At 34.9% G+C, this 23,920-nt stretch overlaps 3 protein-coding genes and 1 long non-coding RNA gene across 4 annotated transcripts; 1 reads left to right on the top strand and 3 right to left on the bottom strand.

The window, feature by feature from the left end:
• Positions 1 to 420: 420 nt before the first annotated feature.
• Positions 421 to 1,291, bottom strand: LOC113277387 (polyubiquitin 11-like). Its single transcript, XM_026526505.1, has one exon. The coding sequence runs from the start codon at positions 1,289 to 1,291 to the stop codon at positions 602 to 604; it is 690 nt and encodes a 229-aa protein (XP_026382290.1). The 3' UTR covers positions 421 to 601.
• LOC113277398 (DUF724 domain-containing protein 6-like) lies at positions 1,292 to 3,726 on the bottom strand. Its single transcript, XM_026526511.1, has 3 exons — positions 3,175 to 3,726; positions 2,675 to 2,729; positions 1,292 to 2,589 (listed from the first exon to the last, which is right to left on the bottom strand). Exons 1-2 carry the CDS (start codon positions 3,588 to 3,590, stop codon positions 2,723 to 2,725), a joined length of 423 nt encoding a protein of 140 aa, XP_026382296.1. The 5' UTR covers positions 3,591 to 3,726; the 3' UTR covers positions 1,292 to 2,589; positions 2,675 to 2,722.
• A 387-nt stretch (positions 3,727 to 4,113) lies between these two features.
• LOC113277410 (glutamic acid-rich protein-like) lies at positions 4,114 to 10,122 on the bottom strand. Its single transcript, XM_026526517.1, has 12 exons — positions 9,953 to 10,122; positions 8,078 to 9,609; positions 7,946 to 7,979; positions 7,474 to 7,553; positions 7,211 to 7,264; positions 7,020 to 7,133; positions 6,712 to 6,792; positions 6,498 to 6,581; positions 5,273 to 6,152; positions 5,012 to 5,121; positions 4,841 to 4,871; positions 4,114 to 4,585 (listed from the first exon to the last, which is right to left on the bottom strand). Exons 2-12 carry the CDS (start codon positions 9,560 to 9,562, stop codon positions 4,410 to 4,412), a joined length of 3,129 nt encoding a protein of 1,042 aa, XP_026382302.1. The 5' UTR covers positions 9,563 to 9,609; positions 9,953 to 10,122; the 3' UTR covers positions 4,114 to 4,409.
• A 12,168-nt stretch (positions 10,123 to 22,290) lies between these two features.
• Positions 22,291 to 23,652, top strand: LOC113325004. Its single transcript, XR_003347966.1, has 4 exons — positions 22,291 to 22,443; positions 22,707 to 22,868; positions 23,149 to 23,202; positions 23,329 to 23,652. It is a non-coding gene; the product is annotated as an uncharacterized LOC113325004 (long non-coding RNA).
• Positions 23,653 to 23,920: the final 268 nt, after the last annotated feature.

Consider the following 23,920-nt stretch of genomic DNA (forward strand, 5'->3'; position numbering starts at 1 on the left):
TCATACGAGAATGCATCGAGAAGGAGGTCATTAACGTAGAACACATACCTGGAACTGAGCAGAAGGCAGATATATTAACAAAGGCATTGGCTCGGATCAAGTTTGAAGAGATTATGAAATTAATAGGAGTACAAGATTTTTCTCAAGCACAGTTGAAGCTTAAGGGGGAGAATGTTGGATAAACTTCAACATTAAGCCTAAGATAATCTCTAACAAGTTGGTTAGGATAAGAAAAGGCAATTGATGTAATCCTAAGGGAATTAGAAGTCATCTAGTTCTAAGAAAAGGAAAGACATGTAATAAGGTAATAGGACTAGGAAAAGGAATTCATAGTTCTATATATATATGATCACCAAAGTTGTGGTTGATCATATGAGCAAGATTAGAGCTTGTGTTTAGTTTTGAGAGATTTTCTAAACATCAATAAAGAGAGTTGTTTTATATAAGCTAAGTTTCATCTTGCAGTTTCCATTACAAATAATAACTACGAAAAAGAAACCAAAGCTCTTCAAGCATTAACCACAATGTAACAGCAAACAACTAAAACATCTTCTTGGCAATCATCACCACAAACGATATCAGCAAGTTAACATGAGGATTTCTAGTTACCGCCACGGAGACGAAGAACAAGGTGAAGAGTAGACTCCTTGTGAATGTTATAATCAACCTGAGTACGACCATCCTCTAGCTGCTTTCCTGCAAAAATCAACCTTTGCTGATCTGGAGGGATACCCTCCTTGTCCTGGATCTTGGCCTTGACATTATCGATAGTGTCAGAGCTCTCCACCTCCAAAGTGATGGTTTTCCCAGTCAAGGTCTTCACAAAGATCTGCATACCACCCCTAAGGCGTAGAACCAGGTGAAGGGTGGATTCCTTCTGTATGTTGTAATCCGCAAGGGTGCGGCCATCTTCCAACTGCTTTCCAGCAAAGATTAAATGTTGCTGATCTGGAGGAATGCCTTCCTTGTCCTGTATCTTGGCCTTCACATTGTCGACCGTGTCAGAGATTTCCACCTCCAAAGTGATGGTCTTGCCAGTTAGAGTCTTAACAAAGATTTGCATACCACCTCGAAGACGAAGGACAAGATGAAGAGTAGACTCTTTTTGGATATTGTAATCGGACAGAGTACGACCGTCCTCCAATTGCTTTCCAGCGAAGATCAACCTCTGCTGCTCCGGAGGAATGCCCTCCTTATCCTGGATCTTAGCCTTGACATTATCAATAGTGTCAGAGCTCTCGACCTCTAGGGTGACTGTCCTCCCGGTTAGAGTTTTCACAAAAATCTGCATATTCAAAGATCGCTGAAGAATTTTAAAATTCCTTTAAAAGAGAGAAAGATATGGTTAGAAAGAACCAAGAGGCTCAAGGAGCCTCTATTTATAGTGTAAGCCAAGGGTAGTAATCCCAGCCCAGAACCGGAAACCGCCTTGGATGGAATGTTCTGGAAGCAAGATGTGTAGTTGCGTTTCGGTTTAGTCGTCTTTTTCTGGAAGGTTCTCGACACGGTTAACATTGGTTTCCAAAAGTAATGGAACTTTCTAGAACAAGCCCACCCACTCTCTATTCCTGAGGGGGCAACAGGACTCTAGGGTACGCGTAAGTTGTGCAATTTAGGAGTGAAAGGTTTCAAACTGTTGGTTAGGGGTTGTTTTATATGGCACGATGGACGGCACGGGAGATAGCCCGGTCAGTGCTGTTATTGCCTTTCGCCACTCGGTCTCTCTACCCGTGCCAATATGATAGCACGCCTGTATAGTGGTATTAATGTAAATAACTTGACAATCAAATCTCAATTATATTAATTCATCTTTTCTCTAGCTTTGTTTCATCAAAATTGAGTCTTTTTTTCTAATTCTTCCGGGAGTGCTAAAGATGCAATTTCTAAGGCCCATAGCAATTTAGTGAACATGTAAATCATGTGAGACATCAATTACTTGACAAAACTTAAAACTGGCTAAAACAAAAGGGCCAGGCATGGCACGGTGAGAAACTCCTCCTCCCTAGACTCAGCGGCAGGATGAGTCAGGCAGTTTGGGGATAAGGCATGCATGGCCAGACCAAGCGCAAGGTCTCACCAGGCAGTCCAAGGTGCACTTTCAGAATTCATGGAGAAAATAAAGCAAATTAACCACAGTGTGACTGCAACAGGCATATCAAAGAGGCTATATCTATATGGTTGAAGTCATCCCGAATTCCCCATGATCTTTATGCCTCTCTATCTACTCCACTTAAAATCTCAACTACCCAGCGACCAATTTACTCATGCATACCCACATCATTCAATTTAGCAGGTACAGCGCACTGCACCATCAGGTTAGTAAATACACTACAAGGAAATAAAGACACATTTTCACAGAAGCTCTCCATTTTGCTTCACTTTGAAATCTATGCTCTCTAGGATGAAAATTTACGACTGTTCAACAAATAACATGAGAGAATAAGAGAAAACGAATGTACTTAAATAAGTAAGTAAACCTGTAATGGCTGTTCCAGCAACAAAGAACCAGAGAAAAGATTCAACAGAATACTCCTCTAGTCCTCTACATTCATGTCATAAGTCTCTTTCAACTACTCCTCTCCATTGCATCTATAGTGAAGAACAAAATGTTAAAATCTCCTTTCTACATTATAATTATTAAGTAATTAGCAGATCCCAATTCCTACTTACTTACATCTTCCTTCATCTCTTCTTAATCCCCCTTAACCATCAGCAACCGGGTTCAAGACCTGAAACACGACATTGCAGTACTAGTGCATTTTATTTGGATCAAATTGTTTGTAGAAATTGGTTCATCAATTATTAAGACTTTACACATTCTAACAATGACACAGACATAGAAAAACTATGAATCTACTGTTCAATTTTCAACATGGGAACAAACCCATTACAGAATTAGACCACAAGATCATAATATACAGATTTAACTAGTCTAACATGGTAAATCTTGAAAATGGTGTCCAAAAATCCTTATCAATTAGGACCTGTTTTATGAACCAGGAACCTGGAGATTACCATTTAGATTACAGAACCAAAAAAAAAACAAATTGCAGGATCTATTAACGAAGCAAAAGAAACCCATGAAAGACCATAAAAATTAGAACAAACCCAAAAATGAAACCCTAGAAGGCAAAATTGACATGATATCAGAAAAGAAGAAGAAATGTGACTCACCATTTGTGATTAGTAACAGACCATTTCCCCTTATCAAACTCCTGATGAATCCTTAATTTATCCGCAGGGTAAGCAATTTCATCTCTACAACTTTCAAAATAAACATAATACATTGAATCATCAAGAACAGCACTAATCCTCCCAACCCACCATCCATCATTATCATAAGCATCAACTTTATCCAGAAGTGAATACTCGGACAACTTAACCTCAGGAGGAAATGGTCTCACATTCTTCACATCAACAATTTCTCTCAACAGCTTTTTCTCATCTTCTTCTTGACATAGCGTTTCATACTCCACCCACAGCTCATTTGTTGGTGCTAGTTTCGCTAAGATTGTTGCTGAATAGTATGATCCAACAAAACCCTCTTCTTTTGAAGATATCTCTACTCTATCTCCTCTTTTAAAATCCATTTTTTTTTCTTGATTTCTTGATTATTTTCTTCTTTCAGGTTTGTTTTATGTGAAGAAGAAACGAACCCTAAATGACAGAATATTGGGGAGTAGATGAGAAGAGAACAGAGAGGTCAAAGAAACAGAAACTGATAGACAGGTGGTTTGGTTTGGTTTGGGTGTAGAAGTTGAAAGTACTTCAAAGTAGGAAATCCTTTATGAGGGGTATTATTGTAAAGTTACTCAGATGTCCTGTGGGTAAAGCTAAGCGGCTGCCTGTTGTTTTGAAGGGGAGGGTTATTAAATCCAACCTTTTGTTTTGATTACTAATAAACTTCTTGCCATTCAGCAACTTGCCAAGGCTGGCACTTGCTGTGGAATGCCAAAAGAAGCACTTGTGCACTGGGCTGAGCTGCACTTGGTTGGCAATAAATGGCAAAGGCCAACCAGAGCAACTATTTGCAGTACCAAGCAGAAAAATGACAAATACTACTAGCACACAAATCTAAACATTTTGCAGGAGATATGAGACCAGCTCTAAAAGTATAGCAAAAAATTAGGGTCAGATAGATACAAAAAGAAATAGTTACAGATCTATATAACATCATATCGACTTCCATTTATGCAGATGGAGCAGTCTCAACATTTTTCACTAATTCCTAGCTTTCACTAATACTAGTAACATGTTTTCATTCTGCAAGGTGAAACCAAAAAAACAAAACCCATACTGTTCTGAATTTCCCTACGCCATACTGGGTACAGTGTGTGTGATCACTTAAGTTAACTAATATAACACAGATAAGAAACAGAATAAATACATCCCTTCTTCTGCTGGAGTGATCAAGTTTTCATCCTTTTCGCAGCAGGTTTAGGAGCATCTTCCTTGTCGGATTCGCTGTCATCTTCGTCCTCAGTTTCAGTTTCTTCCTCCTCGTCGGCTATTTTAGACAACTCTTCCTTGGTTATACGTTTTAGTACATCCTTCCTAGATGCAAAATCCGTATCGTAGTGCGTGGCTGAAAAAACATATCAAGTAGATTCTCAGCACCTATAAGGCGTAACATATCAGGTAGGTTTTCAGTAGTAAAGTTTAACAACTCTATTGCAACACTAGACTAAGCAGATGCAAATAGCTTTTCCATTAGAGAATGATTCAGTATAGATGAGCCAAATATATATTATAATATGCAGCATGCTAAGGTAACTTTCAACTTATGGCCTTTAATATGAAAGTAGAGTTATCAAGAAGGATATACATAGAGTGCACATACCAAGTTTCTTGACGATGTCCGTGAATGTTGCCTGGAAAGAAAGAACAAAATGGATTAGTTTTGTACTAGACTTCCCAAATTAAACAAGACGAAACTACACCACTGAAAGGGAAGTCATAACACCATTCGCCAGCACAAGACAAGCCTGAAGCTATAACATTTCTGGCTTACCGTGTTAAAATCAACTTCATCCAGAATTTGAACTATAGTGCAGCGTAATTCATCTTCGGAGGGATTTAAACCCTTATCCTGTTCATCTTTCCCTTTCACCAACTTTTTACCTTTACAAAGAACAGAAAACAATAAGACAGATATGTCAACCTCTATCTGGTATTAAACACGTATCATTTTTCATAAATGTTGTTACCTGCGAAAAGATTGCAATTTATAACGAAAGAGATTGCACAAACAAGAAATGACATGAATGTTTACCAACTTTCTCCTTGCTTGTCGTCACATTCGCGGCAGATTTCGAAGGAGCTGAACGCTTCCTTTTAGCTGTTTCCACATCCTTTTCCTTCCTCGAGGAGGCCACTGGAGTTCGCGTGCGACTGCTTTCAACCTTAGAGTGCTTGGATGTTGATTGGCTAGACTGTTTTTTAGGTGAACTCACAGTAGTTAGATTTTTAGGTGCTGTGGTTTTCTTTGATTCAGATTTTCGAGAAGCTTCTTTCTTCCCTGATGACTTCACTGAAGCTTGCTTAGGCTCTTCCGCTTCTTCTTCAGAATCGTTGTCCTGGTGCTTGCTTTGAGAAGGCTGGGCAACCTTAGTTGGCGGGGTTTTCTTAGATTCAGATTTTCGAGAAGCTTCTTTCTTCCCTGATGACTTTACAGAAGCTTGCTTAGGCTCTTCCGCTTCTTCTTCTGAATCACCATCCTCGTGCTTGCTTTGAGAATGCCCGGCAACCTTGGTTGTCGAGGTTTTCTTCGATTCAGATTTTCGAGAAGCTTCTTTTTTCGCCGATGATTTAACTGAACTTTGCTTAGGCTTTTCTGCTTCTTCTTCTGAATCATTGTCCTCATCCCTGCTTTTAGAATGCTCAGTTCCCTTAAGTGTTGTTGGGGTTTTCTTTGATGCAGATTTTCTAGAAGCTCCTTTCTCAGATGATTTGACTGAACCTTGTGTAGGCTCTTCCACCTCTTCTTTCGTGTCATTGTCCTCATCCTTGCTTTGAGAATGCTCAGCAACCTCGTCGTCAGATGCATCAGGAACCCCATTCTCATTTTCTCTGTCTTCTTCAGAATCTTCTTCTTTTTCAAGTGAACTCTTCTTCTCCTCATCTTTAACAGTATCAACGGTCTTTCTTCTTTTCTACAGGATACAAAGAAAACCAACAACAGATATTAAACACAAATGCTTCAGCTTTCGACAATCATATTAATAACCAGTATTAGGTAATTTAGTTTACAATTGCACACAATAAACAATTTTGTCCTGTAATATGCCAAATACAGTTATCCAGACATTTAATTTCTGAACCCAAATTTAATAAAAAAAAAGAAAAACGAGAGGAACTGCTGCAACATATATATATATAGCAACCATTGTAAACGGCACATACCAGTTCTGCCCAATTATTCAATAACAGATTCATGTAAAAATAAATCTAAATCCAGGCACAACAATCATGGTTTTCACCAAGAACAGAAGGCTTACTCTTGCTGACCGCTTTGCGGTTGTGCTCCCAGATACCGGTACTATTGAGTCGGAACCCCTTTTACGCTTTATAGCTGAACTTAACTAATAAAACACGGGCAAATGAAATACGCATGATTTAAAGAATCAGAAGTACATATGAGAATGCTACAATCAAAACAATCACATCCGATGCAACATAATCTGAAGGAGAATTCAAGGCAAGTGGACAGACCTGCTCTTCTTCTTCCGGTACAACATCAGTTGTCGCACGCGGAGCTGCTAGAAAGTTCAGAAGTTCTGCCACTAATTCGTCCTGCATTTGAAAACATCATGGCGGTCGCAATTAGCGCTTGCCTCAAACTTTAAAGCATATGCAATAGAAAGTACGCTTCTTTATTTGTTTTCCTGATAGAATGCTAAAGTTATCTACTTTCTTCAGAACTATTACAATGCCTGAATCGGTTACTGAATACTTATCAGATAGATTTAACACTATAGACATAACAAGAAACCAATATGCCCAGTGGTAAAAGAACAGACCTTTCTTGTTCGGGTTCTTTTTGGGGCTTGTATGTCAAGTACGTCACAAAACTCCAGAAGTTTCTCCACAACACATTTATCAAGCTTCTCTTTGATCTTACTTCTGTGCTTCTCCTGTGATAAGCAAACTTATACATTATAAATTCCGAAAAGTGTGTTTGAGTTATAAAAATCACATGGAACCATTTTACCTCATTTTCATGCCATGGAAAACCGGAGAACTCGGAAACGTTACTCTTGAAAGCCTGAAAAAAAAGATCCAAAGTCAACCTCAAAAAAGTTTGCCTTTTTCTGTCCAAAATACAGAAAGCCGTACATTCTGCGAAGCAAAAGTACAATATACACCCAAAAGTTTGACAAAGTTTATTATCAAAACTCAGAAGCTGAATATGGATAGCAAATGAAATTGAGATGCCAGTAGGGAATAAAACACTTGTATCGTACACTCAATTACCTTCATATGCCTTCCAAAGAGCGCTAAATGAAGCGCTTTGAATGTCTCATCAGCCTTTGGTTTGTTCAGCTGGTTTGCCACTAAGAAATTACCAAAAAACATAAAGACATCAATGTCTGAAAATTCAAGTTTGATTAATCTACTTATCCATGACCTTATACAAAAATAAAGTACAGTTAAGTGTATGAACGAAACCACAAAGCACTGACACCAACAGATTATAAGCTCTATAACTGTGGCATTACAAAGATAAGAATGAGCTGAATGCACACAATCATGTGATGCTTTAAAGAAACAAAACAGGTAAACAAATACTTTAAGGAGATATTAACATGGTTTTGGACTTTATTGGGTGTAAGAATCAAGTAGGAAGATAGATAAAAGACAGAACAAGAAAGCTTCAGAACACCATCTTCATGCAAAAGAAATGTTGACAAAGGAAACTGACGTTAAATATAACTTAGAACCATACCGTTTGGTATATCTTTCAGTGCTGTTCCACGGCCCTACAGTTTCCAATTTAAAACACCGGCAAGTCTCATTAATACGTTCCAAATTCAGAGAGTACACAAAAGAAAAAGAGGAAAACTAGAGCAACACATACCTTTTCTACCCTGAACTTTCTGATTGGCTCGGGTTCAACAGTGGCAACGAGCCTCTCAACAGACTTCCGCTCACGTACAGGACGGTCGGTAGAAAAGGCGACCGGTGTCACTGGTTCCTTAGTCTTTGTCTCACCCGCCTCTAGTTTCTCCACTTCGGCTTTCCCTCCAGATCGCTTCTCTCGTACACGCTTCTTTGGCTGTTTTACCTCCACAGCTACTTTTGGATTTTCTTCCTCCTTATTGCTTACCTCAGCCGTTTTGCCAGCCTTCTCACTTTCCTTCTCCTCTAATGTAGCATTTTCTTTGACAGGAGCCACAACTTCAGTTGCTTCTCCCTGTTCTTCCTTTTCACTTTTTTCTTCTGCGGCATCATTTTCTCCGTCGGACTTTGTTGTTTTAGCTGCTTCAACCAGTTCTGCTTCTTTGTCTTTTTCTTTGTTTATCCGTGCTTCTTCATCAGCCTTTACAACTTCAGCTGCTTTGTCATGTTTTTCTTCTTTACTGTTATCTTCTGTTTCATCATTTCCTTCATCAGGTTTCACGGCTTGTTCTTGTTCTACTTGCTCCTTTTTTTCTTCCTTGTCGTTTTCTTCGTCGACCTTCGGAACTGCAGCCGGTTTTTCCTGTTTCTCTTCTGTACTATCATCTACCTGCGGAACTACAGCCGGTTTTTCCTGTTTCTCTTCTGTACTATCATCTACCTTCGGAACTACAGACGGTTTTTCCTGTTCTTCTTCTTTACTATCATTGTATCCATCTTTTAGAGCTTGTATCTGTTCATCGTCTTTGTTCTTTTCCTCCTCATCATCTTTTTTTTCATCCAGCTTTGATACTTCAGCACTTTTTTCTTCTTCCTCTTCTTTACTATTCTGTGGTGTTTCATCAATTTTTTTGTCTTCCACAGGTTGTATCTGGTCTGCTTCTTTGACCTTTTCCTCCTTATCAGTTTCTTCGACGACTTCCAAAACGTCGGCTGTTTTATCCTGTCCTTCTTGTTTACTTTCATCTCCTGTTGCATCAGCTTCATCCTCAGCCTTCACATCTTGTTTTTCCTCGTCTTCTTTCCCCTTTTCCTCATCCTTTGCATCACTCTCCCCATCAGCCGCCTCCACAACTTGCTTCTCCCCCTCGACTTCTTCGTCTCTATTCTCTTCTTTCTTATCACCTTCTTCTACATCTTTAACACACTCTTTCTCCTCATTCTCAACCTTACCGTCATCTTCCAAATCCTTCACCCCGTTCTCCCCTTCGTCTTTCTTTGCATCCTCAGTCTGCTCAATTCCATTTCCGGATTCCTCAACAACTTCAGAAACTGCCGTCGTCTTCTCATCACCCGCAGTTACACCCTCCTCCCCCTTATCTTTAACCGCCACCATATCGTCACCAACTATCTCCTTCTTTTCGACCGCACCTTCGTCTGGCTTCTCAGCCTGACCAATTCCATTCCCAGGTACCTCAACAGTAACTGTCTCTCCTTCCCCCATTACTAATCACAACCTAAAAAAGCTTGAGCTAACCCGAAAATTGTCGCCTGCGAGTAAACAAAACAACATTGCTAAGTACTTAATAACTGTAGTCAAACAATTTAAGCTGAACCCTAAATCTAAGATCTACTTTCTCTAACCTGATTGCATGCTTAAAAACCCAACCTTCACATAAACAAAAACTGCAGGTTTCACAAATCTAAAGCAAAAACGAACCAAAAGTTGACATAATTGAAGATAACAACAACCCCCCACAGTCCAAAATGAGTATTCGAGACCAGATTTGGAAACCCTAGAGCAAAATTTATGATAATATTCCACAAAAAATGTACACATAGATACAGAAATTGAAGTCAAATCTGACAAATCTGAAGAGAAAATCTTACTTACATAGAAGTTTTGAAGCTTGATGTGATTCGAAATTCGGGAATTTTTTGGAAAGAAATCGTCTTGGTTTTGCTCTCACTCTCAGTTGATGGTTTTGGTTTTTAGTTTCCCTCCTCCTTTCCACTAGTTGTCTCGCGGAGTTACTCGAATGACCTATCTGTTTATTTAAGGCCGACTTCTATTTCTGTGAGAGCTGTTTTTATCTACAAATTCATGTGGATGAAAGTATTCTACTATGGTGAAAAAGAAAAAACGGGTGGAAACAAATCAAATAATCCAAATATTAATAAAAAATATGAATATCAACTGATCAATCTAGTACATTTGGCAAATTATTCATTTATCAAATGTTTGTTTCTCTGATAATCCATCCAATTTATTATAGTACTAAGAAAGAATTATCTATGCAGGTTTTTCGTGGGATGATTTGGAGTTTCATGGATCAATTTGGAGCTATTTTTGAAAAGGGGAAATTAGGCTCAGACCCAACCCATGGATAACCCATAATATGAGGCCCTTAATTAAAAAAAGTTTAAATCTAGGCCCCGAGTTTTTAAAAGACCTTGATACCCTTATGCATGTTGTCAAGCCCATAATTAAATAAAATTTAAATCTAGGCCCAAAATTATTAAATCTAGGCCCGAAATTATTAAAATACAGTGTGAAGGTGTAAACAGAAGTTACACATGCATATGGCATGTGTAACCAGAAGTTACACATCTTATGATATGTGTAATGCAAAGTTACACTTGTATATATATATGTAGAAAATAAACATCAAAAAGAAAACACAAAAGAAATACATGTATTACTTTAATATTCATTTACAACAATTTCTTAGCATGTGTAACTAGAATTTACACACACATCTGTCTAGTGTAATTGAGAGTTACATATGTGTCTATCTAGTGTAATTGAGAGTTACACATGCATCTGACTTGTGTATTCAGCGTCAACTCCAGCTCCAGCGAGACCATTACCACATTTAAGCAATTAGCTTTTAAGAAGTTATCTGAAACCTAAAATATAACAACAAACAATCAGTATTTATAAGATTAAAATGAACAGTACATACAACAGTGTATATTCAGTTTCACAAGCATCTGACTAGATGCATCTGAATTGTGTAACTGAGAGTTACACATGCATATAACATGTGTAACTAGGAGATACACATGCATCTGGCTTATGTAACTAGGAGTTACACCTGCATATGAAATATGCCATTTATCATGAACTTGCAAGCGTAAGTTACCTAAAGCAAAGTATGTGTAAGTAAAGGTTACACATCTAATTAGCATATGTAACTAGAAATTACACATCTATTTAGATTGTGTAACTAGAAGTTACACATGTAATTAGCATGTGTAACTAAAAATGACACATCCATACCAAAACACCATCACTAAGACAAGCAGAATGTAAAGTAGATCCAAATTACAATGTCTAACACATCCATACCAAAACACCACCACTAAGACAAGCATAATGTAAAGTAGATCCAACTTACAGTGTCTAATACAGCTCTAACATCCATACCAAACCTCTCAGCTTCATACCAAAACACCACCACTAACTCCAAATACAAATTATCCTCCAAATATCATCCAGTACCACCACCACCACCACTGCTTCCTCATCCTCCTCCAAAACCTGCACCTCCACCATCAACACCACCACAACTTAATAACCAATAGCTTCCGACAAGCTAAACAAAAAATGAGTCATCAACATACTCAACAGGAGAAATATATCATATGCAGAAAGAAATAGATACAAATGTGTCTTAAAGATACAAATGCTACAACTATTTACAAATACACATGCAACAGGATATATATGTGTAACTTCAAGTTACACATGCTAAAAATAAAACTGGATATATACGTGTAACCTCAAGTTACACATACTGTAACAAAAAACAACATGACTACATTATCAATTTGAAGTTGTTCTTCTGAAACAACATTGTTTCTTCATCCTCTTCTCAGTATAAAAAAAAAAACTCACAAAAAATTCACAAAAAACAAGAGACAAACAGAAAAATAAAAATTCCATGCTAAAAATACAACTGGATATATATGTGTAACCTCAAGTTACACATACTGTAACAAAAAACAACATGACTACATCATCAATTTGAAGGTGTTCTTCTGAAACAACATTGTTTCTTCATCCTCTTCTCAGTATTAAACAAAAAACTCACAAAAAATTCACAAAAAACAAGAAACAAAGAGAAAAATACAAATTCCATGCTAAAAATACAACATGATATATACGTGTAACCTCAAGTTACACATACTGTAACAAAAAACAACATGTCTACATCATCAATTTAAAGTTGTTCTTCCAAAACAAGATTGTTTCTTCATCCTCTTCTCGGTATCAAACAAAAAACTCACAAAAAATTCAAAAAAAATAAGAAACAAATAGAAAAATACAAATTCCATGCTAAAAATACAACAAGATATATATGTGTAACCTCAAGTCACACATAATGTAACAAAAAAAAACAGCATGTCTACATCATCAATTTAAAGTTGTTCTTCTGAAACAAGATTTTTTCTTCATCCTTTTCACAGTATCAAACAAAAAACTCACAGTAAATTCATAAAAAACAAAAAACAAACAGAAAAATACAAATTCCATGCTAAAAATACAACAGGATATATATGTGTAACCTCAAGTTACACATACTGTAACAAAAAAACAGCATGTCTACATCATCAATTTAAAGTTGTTCTTCTGAAACAAGATTTTTTCTTCATCCTTTTCTCAGTATCAAACAAAAAACTCACAAAAAATTCAAAAAAAATAAGAAACAAATAGAAAAATACAAATTCCATGCTAAAAATACAACAAGATATATATGTGTAACCTCAAGTCACACATACTGTAACAAAAAAAAACAGCATGTCTACATCATCAATTTAAAGTTGTTCTTCTGAAACAAGATTTTTTCTTCATCCTTTTCACAGTATCAAACAAAAAACTCACAGTAAATTCATAAAAAACAAAAAACAAACAGAAAAATACAAATTCCATGCTAAAAATACAACAGGATATATACGTGTAACCTCAAGTTACACATACTGTAACAAAAAACAACATGTCTACATCATCAATTTAAAGTTGTTCTTCCAAAACAAGATTGTTTCTTCATCCTCTTCTCGGTATCAAACAAAAAACTCACAAAAAATTCAAAAAAAATAAGAAACAAATAGAAAAATACAAATTCCATGCTAAAAATACAACAAGATATATATGTGTAACCTCAAGTCACACATACTGTAACAAAAAAAAAACAGCATGTCTACATCATCAATTTAAAGTTGTTCTTCTGAAACAAGATTTTTTCTTCATCCTTTTCACAGTATCAAACAAAAAACTCACAGTAAATTCATAAAAAACAAAAAACAAACAGAAAAATACAAATTCCATGCTAAAAATACAACAGGATATATATGTGTAACCTCAAGTTACACATACTGTAACAAAAAAACAGCATGTCTACATCATCAATTTAAAGTTGTTCTTCTGAAACAAGATTTTTTCTTCATCCTTTTCTCAGTATCAAACAAAAAACTCACAGTAAATTCATAAAAAACAAAAAACAAACTGAAAAATACAAATTCCATGCTAAAAATACAACATGATATATATGTGTAACCTCAGGTTACACATACTGTAACAAAAATTATCATTCACTAAATTGCTGTAGAATTGGATAACACAACGTTTTAGCCCTTCTTTAATCTCATCAGCATAAGCTACGTAATCTATAGCATTAATAAGATAACGATTCGTTGATATCAAATCTGGAAACAAAATTTCAGTCGAGAATTAAGATAAAGAGATTGATTGATTCTCAATAAAGAAACCTAGCAAATTTTTGTAATATGTTTTCAAGATTTTCATCTAAAAACCAATGTAAACAGATGTAAACTCCGGTTACGAGTTCATCAAATAATATCATTTGAAATAGTAAAAATGTTTCTAATCAAAGCTGTTTACAAATCTGAAATCAAAAATAAAGATTAAAATCATATTACGAATCTGGAAAAAAATCCCTGACAGATATATGCAATTCATTTTCATTTGACTATTCCTCTGCGGCTCTACAAGAGCTTTGATTTTTTTTCTTCACTGTCCAAGGAGACAAATACAGCGTATGAGAGAGTCTTAACAAACCAAGAAATGAAAGCGAAATGCATTAATAGAAGATGATACTCATACTTAGATTTTTGATGAATTCATGTTGAATCTGCGGATCTATTAATTCGAATTTGTTTCGTGGATTTATTTTTTCTACTGAAACTGATACTCCTCCTTCTCCTGGTGGTGGATTTGTGATCTCCATCGTCGCCATCAATGACAATAATTTACCCTGATAGAGATAAAGATGAATCTCAGAAACCCTATAAACTATTTTTCTACAGCAGAGAGAGAGAGATCAAGATGAGAGAGAAAGAAAATAGAAAAATGAAAATGTATTATGATATTACTCTTGAATAAATACTAAAGGGTATTCTTGGTATTATTAAAATTCGTATTAATTAATTATGGGCCAGATCTGAAGAAAATTTGATTCTTTGGGCCTAGCAATATCATTTTCTGAAAGTATGGAGTTGACAATATATGATCCATTTGGTGGGGCTTCAAAATATTGAACCCATATAATAGGGTGTTTCTAGTATTTTTCACTTTTGAAAAAAGTATACACCGCTTGAGTTCAATGACGCTATGTTTGTTCCTCAACTGCTATATTGGTTGAGACTAAAAAGAAATCCGCTATTACAACTGTTATCTGAAAAGATTAATAAAAGAAAAAAAAATATCTTAAGATCTTAAATACAACTTCGAAAAAGATCTAGTACTTAATACTGCACCATACTTATTTTGGAGCGACCGGCTATTTAAAGACAAAAAGTATACACCGCTTGACTTCAACGACTTTGGACTAATAACATAGAAACTCTTTTGCACGAAACAAAATAGTTTTGATAATATATCGACTATAAAAAAATATTCATAATTAGGTGCTTCTCCTTAAGAAATTTACTAAAAATACATAAAATAATTGTGCATTTAAAGGTAAAACTTTTATTACTTAAATATGACTACTTGTGAAGTTCAAATTATTTCAACTTATCTTGCAATGTTCAATCAAAAGGGGAAAACGATTTGTTGTTTTATGACTTCGTCTTAAACCAAGACATTGGTCGTTCCGGAGTCAGTTCGGTCACAAAGAGAGATGATGGTCGATATGTAGGATGGAACCTGATAATTGTGTGAGATCAATGATGATTGAAGGATTGTTGATGTGATGAAGACTTCTTTATGTTCGATGAACCATCAGTGAATTCTGATCAGATTGATTGAGTTCTCTTCAGTAATGTTCGAATGATTTTTTAAATTGACTTAAGTTCATATGTCCAATCATAGATTGATAAAAATATTTATATTGCAAAAGTAGTCAACATGTTGATCTTCAGTAAGTGTGACGGTTGCAAAAGAGTGGGAGAATGGGGAAGTGGGAAATCATGGTTGAACCAGACCAAAACTCCTTCAATTGCTAGCACGACTTACTCAGATTTTTCATCGTGGATGTACTTTGACGTGATTAATGTGTCATGTATGTGGCGTCTTTAAGGTATGCATGTATTTGACTGGTCAATTTTTGACTTGGATAGATTGTGAGTCTAAGCTTTGATGAGTCGAGCATAATTGTCGAATATGATATGCTTTGTGACTCATGTTGTGATGAATTGAGCATAAAATGTTGTTGGGAAAGCAATAATGCATGGTCGTCGAGTATGATGAATTGTGACATATCATTATGCCAGCTGGGGCAGCAATGATACTCGGATGATTTGGATTGACGAACGTCGGTCTAATGATATTGCTCGATCATGGACCTATTCTGATATGTCTGAGTATTTGACAGGAAATCAGATATTGCTGAGTTACTGTAAAATACTCATTCCTAATTTAAATTTATTGATTGATCTTACCCGACAAAGGAGTTTACTTGTTTAAACAAAGAGCCTTTGTCACAAACTCAACATATCTTTTGTTAATGATTAATAGAGTAGTTACCAAATAGTTTTGTTCCTTTACTGTTTGGAAGACGATCAAAAGGAGTTGAGTGCTGAAATCTTTACATCGTTAAAGCAACTCAAGATAGTGATTTCTGTCTTGGGATTCACGTGCATTAGCCAGACGGTTATAGGCGCAGGGATACTAAGGGAACTAAGTAGTTTATGGGTAGATTACTTGATCGCAACTATAATAAGTTGGCTTTTTTCTTTGTATAGCGGCTTCCGAGAGTATTCAAAACTGGACTAGGTCTTAGAGTTTTTCTGCATTTTCGGTTTCCTCATTAACAAAATTTTGTTGTGTCATTTACTTTTACTTTTCGTAATTATAATTGTCTTTATCATAATTAAAAGTAAATACACTTGTACGTTAATGCAAATCACTGGATCACTATTTTATAGTAAATCGGTTTGGAAGTATAACTATTGTCAAGTGAGTATCTTTTTGTCGTATTGTCTCGACTTTGTACGTAGACGATAACACAAGGTATCGGACTTATAGGTTGAAACGAAAAGATTGTGGTGTATTTAGGTACCCTCGCCATTTCAAGAATGTTCAGAGATAGACAAATCTCTCTTAATTCTATCAATGGGACTTTCGTATTTCTCATTCTAAGGATTTCCTTATCAGTGCGTCCATAAGAAGAAACTGCAGATTTTTTAGAAACCATTTCTGAATGATTTTCTTGGTAAAAATTGTCTCATCATTTCCTTTCTTCTGGAAATTTTCCACAGGTAACATACCTTCATGTGAAGCAAAGTTGTTTCGACATGAGTGAGGTGGAACCTTTTTCCAGAAATGATCAGTAACTCTTTTATTTAAACAATTTGAGTTGACATTGTCGATCTGGGTCATGATATGTCTTTCAACTGAGGAATGATTGTTAGGACGTAGAATGTTCTAGAATCTGTTATAGATAGAACGTCTTGTATCTTAAGTTATGTAATACTTGCGTTGAAAGTCTTTAGTTATTTTAGGAGTCTTAATAAATACATGCCTCTATCGTACGTATCAAATACATTGAAATTAATAGAATTCAGTTCTAAACCCTCTTATCTCTTCTCTAAACCTAAAATCAACTTGGTATCATCCTTGTTCGATTCCCCATGTCGTCCGTATCTTCAACAATTTATTCTATTATCAATTCTTCTCAGTCTATGATGGCCTGTGTCTCAAGGGGTTGGGGATGTTGGGATATACCAATACCAATTCGAAATATTAGTTATCTTATGAGTGAGTTTGTGTTTCCTTATTTATTATTCGCTTAGGATTCAAGTTAGGTTCTCTGTATAAATTCATAGTTTGTTCTAGGGTTTATTCATGCAAATCAATCAATGCAATCAATATTATTTAGTGTTATGCTTATTTGGTGGCTAATCCCCAATTCAAAGGATTTTGGTGGCTGATCGCAAAGCCAATCCCATGGAATAGTAAAGCTTCATAGGGTCTTTTTGTCCAGGTGCAGGTAGTCCGCATCTTCACGGACATGTATATTTCACCAAGCCTCTCTTCAAGACAGTGCCCAGATCGTTACGCCTTTCGTGCGGGTCAGAACTTACCCGACAAGGAATTTCGCAACCTTGGGACCGTTATAGTTATGGCCGCCGTTCACCAGGGCTTCGGTCGCCGGCTTCCCTGTCATCAGGTCACCAACTTCCTTGACCTTCCGGCACTGGGCATGCATTATCCCCCATACATGGTCTTACGACTTTGTGAGGAGGCACCCCTTATCTCGAAGTTACGGGGATATTTTGTCGAGTTACTAAGAGAGAGTTGTCTCGCGCCCCTAGGTATTCTCTACCTACCCACATGTGTCGGTTTCGGGTACATGTACCCTTTTGTTAAAGGTCGTTCGAGCTTTTCCTAGGAGTATGGCATGAGTTACTTCAGCGTCGTAGCGTCTGGTAATCGTACATTGGCTCGAGGAATTTTCTCTACCCCTTATAACCCTAAGGTTACCTTGCGTCCTTGAACCGATAACCATATTTAGACTAACCTAGCCTCCTCCGTTCCTCGGGACCAACAAGGGGTAGTACAAGAACATTCACATGTTTTCCATCGACTACGCCTTTAGGCCAATAAGCCATGATCTGTCATTCTTCACTATCACCCTTGATGAAACGAATTATTCTCTTTGGCATGCTCATTTCTTACCCTATCGTCAGGTTTATGATCTTGATGGATTTGTTAATGGTGAATACCTTTATCCTCCAGCTACTCTTGAAAATACTTCAGATCATAATCCTACCTATGCACCTTGGGTGAAACATGACAGAACCCTTCTTTGTTGGATTTTCTCTTCTCTAACTCCTGTTGTTCTACAGAAAGTTCACTGGCACACCACTTCACATGCAGTTTGGTCTTCCCTTGAATCCTTGTTTGCTTCCAAATCTGATGTGCATATTCATCATCTACAATGTGAACTTCGTGCTTTGAAGAAAGGGTGTGATACCCCGATATTCGACAGTGGTTGGCCGAATAGAATATAGGTAATGGTTTGTCCTTTCCTAACACCGAGGCCTTTTCAGCACAATTGGCTCCAGAGTTGGCAGAAAACTCTGCAGTTAAGCGTGCTCGGGCGGTAGCAATCCTGGTATCTTCTTTGTTGTTTGGTATCAAGTGTTTTTTCTTAACGAAATTCTGTGCAATTGTGGTACTTACAATGATTATATTTGTTTCAGTTGCTTCCGGTTGCGAAAAACAATGATAAGTCAATTTATTTTGGTTTGTATCTATGGTTTTTGGGTTAACAAAAATTACGGAATCATTTGTTTAGTCCATATAATTCCGGATAAGAGAAACTATGTTAACTCCAATCTTAGTTAGACTTATCAATTGGAGGATTCAGTTATTCAAGTCTAATCGAATGCCTTAACAAGAAAAAACTAGTTAGCTCACCTAGTGTTTGTCTTGTTTAAAGGGAAAGATCTAAGTTATTTTCTGGAATAATTGATCCTGATGAGAAAATATAGTTAATTCCGATTTCTATATTGGTCTTGTCGAAATAAGAGATTGTACATACGCAATCAATTCGAAAAAATAATTAAGTATCTTAGTCGATTTGACGGACTAAAGGAAAAATTGCTTCGGGAAATTGTTTACTTGATAACATATTGAAACTAAATTACTATTGTAGTTTCGGTTGTAATATTGGTTATCTAAAATGGTATGTAAGACCTTCATGCTTAACTCTTATAGGTTGTACAAGTCTTATAGATTTGTAAGATCCATTCGGTTTATCCTTTGCTCGAATCTTTGTCATTTGAAAAAAATGGGGAGAAATATATGGAGTAAACAAGTGATATTTGATCATTAGGAAAGGACATTTGTGTTTAAACGTTATATCTAACGAAAGAGTAAAGCATAGACTAGGGGGAACATATCATAATGTTGTGTAGTATTTCTTACAACAAAAGGATAATAACAAAGATGTTCGGATTGAATATTTACCTAGCTTGCCTTTAAGGGGATTTAAAGCTTCTGTTATTCAAATGTCAACAGCGACAATTTATTTATTGAATATATATTAATTTCTAAATTTTGAGATTTTTTTTAAATTTAAATAAATCGACACACCAAATATGATAAATTATTTTTTTTCAAAGTGGAAGTTATTGTTCATAAACACGCCCCAACAGGTTCCAGAAGATTTAACAATTATTAATAACAACTACTCCCTCTGTTTCAAAAAGACCGTCCTCTATTCCATTTTCGTCAGTTTCAAATTTTTTCCAATTTCTGTTTATAGTCATGTTTTTCCAATGAACTCTCTATAATAACTTTTAATTTATTATATTCATAAATGCATTTTTAATGAGACATAATCTAAAATATTAAATAAATTTATATAATTAAGGAAACAAATATATCCTTCATTCCTTTTAAAAGACAATATATTTGGCTCCTACAATTAAATTCCTTATAGAGTTTATACTCTATAAATTCGATATCTTTTAATTTTCCTCTTTTATTTCTTATTTACAATCCTCTAAACAATTTTAGACAGTTTTTAAAACTTGCATTTTTATTAACATAAAATAGGTAAATAATTAAGGATAGTCAAGTAAAATACTATGATCTCGTTAATATTTTGACAAAGTCAAAGCGGACTGTCTTTTTGAATTCATTATACAATTGAAAATAGACCATGTTAAATGTTCGAATTAAACATCCGTTGACTGTACACTTAATACCAGTTACTAATATTTTCCAGTAATGAATTGTGTTTAATGAGTTCATTATACAATTGGCCTATATAAAGGGTTTCATTCTACCAACACTGATGCATAATTTGGCATGAATATTCAAATTAAACATTATCATCTGATTGCACATTTATTACGAATTACTAAGATTCTCCAGCAATAAATTGTATTTAATGAATTCAGTGACCTACAATTGGTGTATATAAAGGATTTCATTCTACCAAGACATATACATAATTTGGCATGGATGATGAGTCCTCAGAGTTCTATCAAACTGATAACAGTGTTAGTACTTCTAAATATTAGCAAAGAGCATTACCATGGAGCAGAAGGAAAGAATAATTAACTAGTACCGAAGGAAGAAGAAATCGAGCTGGACATGAGACTTAAAATTCTGAATAAAACTCCAGTAAAATCTATCAAGGTATAAAATATTTTTATAAATTAAGAAAAAAACTAGACGAGTTTTATTTTTTCCATAGCTTTACTTTTGTATCCTTATTCATTTATGTTATGAACTCTAGTTTAATGAAATGTCAGTGCCTAGTCTAGTAAAAATTTAATAAGTAAACAAAATAATATGAATAAAATATGTTCTTGATGCTTTATACGTATCTCAATATAATATAATTTTTCTGCTAACTGCGCAACTAGCTCTCTCCCCTTCGGCTTGTGACAACAGGTAGGACCTACACTTCTAAATAAATTCGCCATCCCTCGATTTAGGAATTATATTGATTCGATCAATGGTTGAAAATATATTTCATAAAATAGCTAAAGGCGGTGTTCAAAAGAGCTAGCCAAATATCAAGGTTTCTTTCTTCGTAATCTATGGCCTAGATTTTATGTAAATCCTCTCATAGGTTCCTAAGAACCCTTGCTTGATCACCAGGAAATTTTTGTTTGTCTCTTGACATGAAAAACAATCCAAAACTTCCCAAGTACAAGTATTTATATATTTGAATTATTTTCTAAGAAGATCTGAAGAGATAATGGAGTTGAATGCTCTAAATCTGTATGTTTTAAAAAGAAATAAATTTCTTTTCTTTGAGAATGATGGGTATCATAACTAGTCACGAAGGCCACGTACATAAAAAAAAATGTATTTAATAAATACCATTTAAGGAGAGTTTATTTAGACTTCTATATATTTTGTATTATTAGTTAATAGTGATTATATTTCCTTTTCCGAACAAGAACAATATTTTCTCCTGATTTCAATGATTATTTGTGTTTTTCCCTTCTGGTTGTGTTAAATAATTACAGACGAAACTTGGCGACATATATGACTGCATAAACATCTATAAACAACCAGCTTTTGATCATCCGTTGCTTAAAAATCACAAAATTCAGGTAACTTTATTTATTTTATTCTTATTAAAATCTTTTACCTTGTAGAAGGGAAAAAAAGACGTGTGCTATTTTCTTTTAATGCACTTTTTTTTATCCAATGGACCATAGTAAAATTTCTCAGCTAGGTAAGGTCCATCAAAAAAAGTATTTAATGAAGATAATAACATTAGATTATTTTATATATAGACTATTTTATTTTTATATCCTTTACTTTTTCATGAATATTCTTACTTAATGTTTGATCATCAGTCACTGTAGAGTTTAGAATCATCAAATTACATTTCGAAGATTACATCTTCTGAGGATCGCCGTGTTCACAACATATTTTCTTTATTTTTGTTTAAAAAGGAATTTTATTTTTGCATAATTTTTTTGAAACAAAAAATAGAGAGTAGTTGTAGTTTTTCCCTAAAATCCAACAAGAGAAAAAACAAAGTTTATAAAAGCTTCTCTCATTTATTACTATGCATATTTTTTAATATTAAAAGAAAGCAATAAGTATATCAGCTTTTTTATTGAAAATAGTACTATTTTTAATTCTATGTCTCCAAAATTTAAGAGGACTTATTATTTGTCGGTGTTTCTAGTTGATAAGACGAGCAGTGAGGTAATTTTTATATCTTAATGTATTCTTGTACTATTTATATATGTTTCACTTAGATGAAACCAAGTATGATTCGAGAAGAACGAATTGATAAACCTGTATCTAATACGGTTTCAAATGTCGAGCGTAATAAAATTTAAGGATGCCCATCGGAAACTGTTCCAATCCGAAGAACTTCAAAGGAAGAGTTGATAAACGCAAAATATCTCAACAATTGGATAAAGCCTCGACATGTAAGTTTTAGTTATTTGTATGTCCTTTATTAGTTTAAGATCATGCCATGGTTCAAATGAGCATTTGGAAAAATCACACACACACATATATATATTGGTACCATATAATATTATACATTTTCATTATAGTAAATATTTATATAAAAATTAAATTTCCCTCACCGATTGGAAATGTTTAACAAAAGATTATTACAATATTTATACAAACACAAGTCCTTTAATGTTTATCATTCCTAATTAACCAATTCACTTCTTTTTTTTAGTATGTGTCAGCTAAAACTTTTGCCGAGAAAGCGTACTATGGAGGTAAAGCTTCAATCACATATGTAAATCCAAGAGTAGACCTGGACCAGTTTAGCACTGTTCAAATTTGGATACAAAATGGTCCAACTAAAGAACTGAATAGTATAGAATTTGGATGAGTTGTAAGTCATCTTCAAAACCTTTATTCGTTTAGTAAAATTATTATAGTTTGATATGACAATCTTATCATTTAAGGTTAATAATGTTAGCCTTGATTATTTTTATGTTGCTAAATAATATTAACAATGTCAGCCTTGAAATTATTTCTATGTTGCTGAATAATATTTCTCTTAAGAACATACTAATTAGATATTTTTATTTTATTTAACTATAGAAATAAATTACTTTTAGTCATTTTAGTTTGTTATATTTTTACTTAACTAACATTGTTAAGAATTTCAGGTATACCCTCAGTTATTTGGTGACAATCTTACTCGAGTTTTTGGTTTGTGGACGGTTCGTAATTAGTCCTTTTTATTTTAGTATTAAATTATATTGAAGCAATAAATGATTCCAAGTAACTACTTTTAGAAAGAAAAACTTATTTGTACACTAATATTCGTTTTTATAATTATTGTGCAGGCTGATGGATTTAAAAATACAGGATGCTATAACATGTTTTGCCCAGGATTTGTGCAAGTCCACCCTGATTACACTTTTGGAGAATATATTAAAGCAGAACCATATGGCGAGAAACCCACTTGGTTTGATTTTTCAGTGTATCGAGACCTAGAAAGTGGCAACTGGTGGTTTAATGGCTTTGAAAACACAGAGATCGGATACTGGCCGAAAGATATCTTTACCCATTTAGAAAAATAATGCATCTACAGTTAGATTTGGAGGGGTTGCTGGAGGAGATCCTGGTAAGCCCACTCCGCCTATGGGACATGGATATTTACCAGATTATAATGATAAATATACATGCACTATTCAGGAAATGAAGATCGTCAATGATCAGAGAAATTTCGTGGATTTTGATACATCAAATGTGCAACTAAAGAATGATACAAAAACTAGTTGTTATGATCTTATTTTTATCGGGAAAGAAGTTTATCGTGGGATAACAATGTTTTTTGGAGGACCAGGTGGCGACTGTCCTTAGTCGTGATCAGTTATAACTAAATGTGATATTTTCTAATGAATTTTTTTTTTAAAAAAATTTTGTTCCATTTGA

Source organism: Papaver somniferum, chromosome 1 (assembly GCF_003573695.1).
Source record: "Papaver somniferum cultivar HN1 chromosome 1, ASM357369v1, whole genome shotgun sequence".
Lineage (NCBI taxonomy): Eukaryota > Viridiplantae > Streptophyta > Magnoliopsida > Ranunculales > Papaveraceae > Papaver > Papaver somniferum.

Bases quoted from the DNA above. Each gene is read 5' to 3' on its own strand.
- LOC113277387 (XM_026526505.1), bottom strand. From the start codon at position 1,291: ATGCAGATTTTTGTGAAAACTCTAACCGGGAGGACAGTCACCCTAGAG.
- LOC113277398 (XM_026526511.1), bottom strand. From the start codon at position 3,590: ATGGATTTTAAAAGAGGAGATAGAGTAGAGATATCTTCAAAAGAAGAG.
- LOC113277410 (XM_026526517.1), bottom strand. From the start codon at position 9,562: ATGGGGGAAGGAGAGACAGTTACTGTTGAGGTACCTGGGAATGGAATT. The intron at 6,153-6,497 runs GTAAGCCTTCTG...TGTATCCTGTAG, and splicing joins CCGCAAAGCGGTCAGCAAGA to AAAAGAAGAAAGACCGTTGA. The intron at 5,122-5,272 runs GTAAACATTCAT...TTCTTTGTAAAG, and splicing joins GACAAGCAAGGAGAAAGTTG to GTAAAAAGTTGGTGAAAGGG.